Source organism: Eschscholzia californica, unplaced genomic scaffold, assembly GCF_041429995.1.
Source record: "Eschscholzia californica isolate CP2 unplaced genomic scaffold, dmEscCali1.0.p SCAF_3, whole genome shotgun sequence".
In the NCBI taxonomy this organism is placed as follows: Eukaryota; Viridiplantae; Streptophyta; class Magnoliopsida; order Ranunculales; family Papaveraceae; genus Eschscholzia; species Eschscholzia californica.
In genome coordinates this window covers 27,664,434-27,667,751 of record NW_028238420.1, presented here as the reverse complement: position 1 = coordinate 27,667,751, position 3,318 = coordinate 27,664,434, and the positions used below count along the sequence as shown (strand labels likewise).

The 3,318-nt window shown below is 45.5% G+C and overlaps 1 protein-coding gene across 1 annotated transcript; it reads right to left on the bottom strand.

Moving 5' to 3' along the window:
• Nucleotides 1-1,965: 1,965 nt before the first annotated feature.
• Nucleotides 1,966-2,589, bottom strand: LOC147549313 (uncharacterized). The gene has a single exon (XM_086668276.1). It carries the CDS (start codon nucleotides 2,587-2,589, stop codon nucleotides 1,966-1,968), a length of 624 nt encoding a protein of 207 aa, XP_086524402.1.
• Between the last annotated feature and the right edge of the window lie 729 nt (nucleotides 2,590-3,318).

The following is a 3,318-nucleotide window of genomic DNA, read 5'->3' as shown; positions in this document are numbered from 1 at the left end:
TAGCTATCGGTGCAGTACCCGGTGCCAACTCTATGCAAGAGTCAACCTCTCTGCGTGGTGGCAACCCTGGTATATCGTTGAACACCCCATGGTACTCACATACCACATCAATCATCTCTATCGTTGATGATGCATAAAATGTTCATCCGTTGACTAACAACTGAAGAGTCAAGATCAGACCTCAAATCTCTTGGAACGATTCGGCTTAAGGCAGCAGGACAGCTAAACATCTGACGGTCTACCGTACGTTCCCCTAACTGGGAGGTCGGCCGGAAGAAATCAACTCTGCACTAAACGCCCTTGGCATGGATAGATCAGCCCTGGGATCTTAAAAGGAATAAGGGGGATCTCCACAGGTTCGGCCCATATCTTACGCCCAGAGCTGGGGAGATATCAGCGCTGCGCAACCTAATGACTTAATCCCGGACTTTCTAGAAAGATCTCAGTCGGCCTCACATCTTGAAGTGTTTAAGCCCGGTTGGACTCTACGTATCTAGAAGGGGAAACTTCTCCTTTGAAGTCTATCACTCCGGCAAGATATATACAAAGTATCCTTGAACTTAGGAACTTCTACTTATCAAACATCCGGGATAGACCCGAAGAGAAACCCTAGATATGAAAAAGAGGTAACTTCCCTTACGGTTTGACGGCCACCGCCTCACCACCGCCACTAATCATAGTCGGCCTAACTTCGCCCATAAAAGGCCTCCCACTTCGTCCTTCACAAAACACGATCTCTTCACTCCACAGAACACGATCTCTTCACTCTAGAAAAGATCACCCCATACAGAGAGTTCTCATAACTCGCCCCCTCAAAAGGATCGATCAACATTCATTCTTTTACTGTAAAGAGCACCCTGACTGTCTTGAGCGTCGGAGCGATTTTTGAACCCTTTGCAGGTTTTCCCCCTTGGGAACAGACGAACAGGAGCAAGGATTCAGGAGCTGGAGCAAGGAGTCAGGAGCTTGAGCAAGGAGCAGAGAAGCAGAGCCAAAGCAGATAGCCAAAGCACAAGAGCAGAGCAGAGGAGCAGAGCAGAGAAGCAGAGTTGAACAGAGGAATCTCTCCTCTCCAGACAGAATATACCATCATAACGGAGGCTGCCATGCATCAACTCCCTTTTTCATGCTGATTTAACCAGGAGCCAATTTTCGACATCAGCAATCGTCTTACCCATCACCGGATGCTCTATCAGTTCCACGTTACCCAAGTGCATCTCCCTCATCTGTCTCGTAAGCCCAGACACAACCAACGCCTCTTCACTCAGAAGAGAAAATGTGACCGTCTTGGCAAAACAGTCCACAAGTGCATGATATGAAGTAAGCCAATCCATGCCTAGATGAAATCGTAGTAAACTAACTGAAATACAAAAAGGTCTGAAGCAAACTCTCGTTCCCGTAACTTAATAATGCACCCCCATGGTGACGACACAATAAAAAGGCTCACACATCGATCTACCACAATAGGCAAAGTGCGTACAAAAGAAGCAGAAATAAAGGTACCCATGGCACCAGGATTAAATAATACTCTCCCCAGATTGCTATGAATAAGAAAAGTACCTTCAACCACCTCAGCAGGTGCTCCTACATCTCTAGGGACTACGGCATTCAGCTGCAGCTGCTGACCAGGTCCCTCCAACCTCCCTTGTGGATTATGACCCTGTTGTCGCCCTTGATTACCTATCCGAGCCCCATTTTTCTTAGGGCAGTCAACTGCTTTATGACCCTGCTCATGACAATTTTAGCAAGTCCCTTGGAAAGCCCTCTGTCTTCCCTAGTTGGCATTCAGTGGTTCTGGTCGTCCACCAGTTGCTACCACTGCTCTATCATCCCAATTTGTACAAGGCATCTTGACATCACGTTGCCCATGATAGCGGTCACTTCGATTCTTACCACCGTTCTTGTTGTTATTACCACTCCATTTCTGGTTATGTCCCATTTATCCCTTGACACTCCTCCGCTTCCTCATCTATGGAATGTAGTCTCTTGTGCCTTAGCACATGTCACCACTTTCTGATAAGTGTCAAAACTAGATTGCCCAATGATTTGTCTCGCAATGTTAGGGAACAACCCATTCACAAACCTTTCAATCTTATCCTGTTTAGTAGGGATCAAGTGAGTTGCAAACAATGACAGTCGATGAAACTCTAGCTCATACTCTAAGACTGTCAAATTCTCTCCCTGCTTCAAATTCTGAAATTCTCTTGATCCTTTCTGTTGTGTTGAATATGTAAAGTAATTTGCCTTGAATGAATCCTTAAACTGTGTCCATGTCATAGTCATAGGGTCTACTAACCGAGCCTCTGTATCCCACCAAGAAGCGGCATTTTCCTCCAACTGAAAAACTGCCATTCTCTGCTTATACACATCTGAGCACTCGAGATTCTGTAAAATCTTATCCATCTTCTGGCACCATGCATGTGCTCCTAAAGGTCCCGCAATTCCATCAAATACTGGTGGCCCCATCTTCTTGAAATGGTGATAATGCTGCACCCAAGTCATCTCAGTCGGTGGTCTCTGATTCACCACAGGTACCACAGGATCTCCTGTTTCCCGTGTTGGAACCTGAACCCGATTTCGCTCCCGCATTTTAGCCTGCAATCAAATCTTGCAATACAGCTGCGTTAATGGTCACCGTTGCCCCTTCATTCGGATTTTGAACTAGAGTTGCACTGCTCTCAGTTGGCGCCGTTGTACCCACAGTTCTTGTTGATCCTCTTTCCTCGGCAAAGATCTCGACCTATCGCCCTGCCTGAACCTCGTTCTGTCCCCCTCCCTACACCTCGGCCTGTACCTCGGCCTCGGATGCGAGCACTACGACGTCCCCTACCAATAGGTCCATCTTCGTCCACGAATCTAATGAAGAGAGGAATACGACGATAAACTAAACTAATGTCACACACAACATCCACGAAAAGACTAAAGTGCCACTACTACTTCTAACTGTCTAATAGCCCTAGACACAATCCGTAGGATTTATGAACCTAGAGCTCTGAGACCACTTTGTAACAATCCAAATCCAGATTTTCACGTCGGCCGCCATGAAAACCTAAACTTAAAGCATTTCTCCGCAGAATAATGAACATATATGATATACTCATCAAAGAGACAAATAACATCGAACATGAAGCTCAAATGTAACAATAAATCATCTCATAAAACTTTACCAAGTTTCTCAAAACTCACATGATGTCTCTAAATCATCTACGCATATGTCGAACAAGATCAAACAAAAACAACACCAAGTATTAGGAGATACAACTCCAAAACTACCTAAAGAAAGAAAGAAGACCACTGAAGAAACTCCTTCAAGGCTAA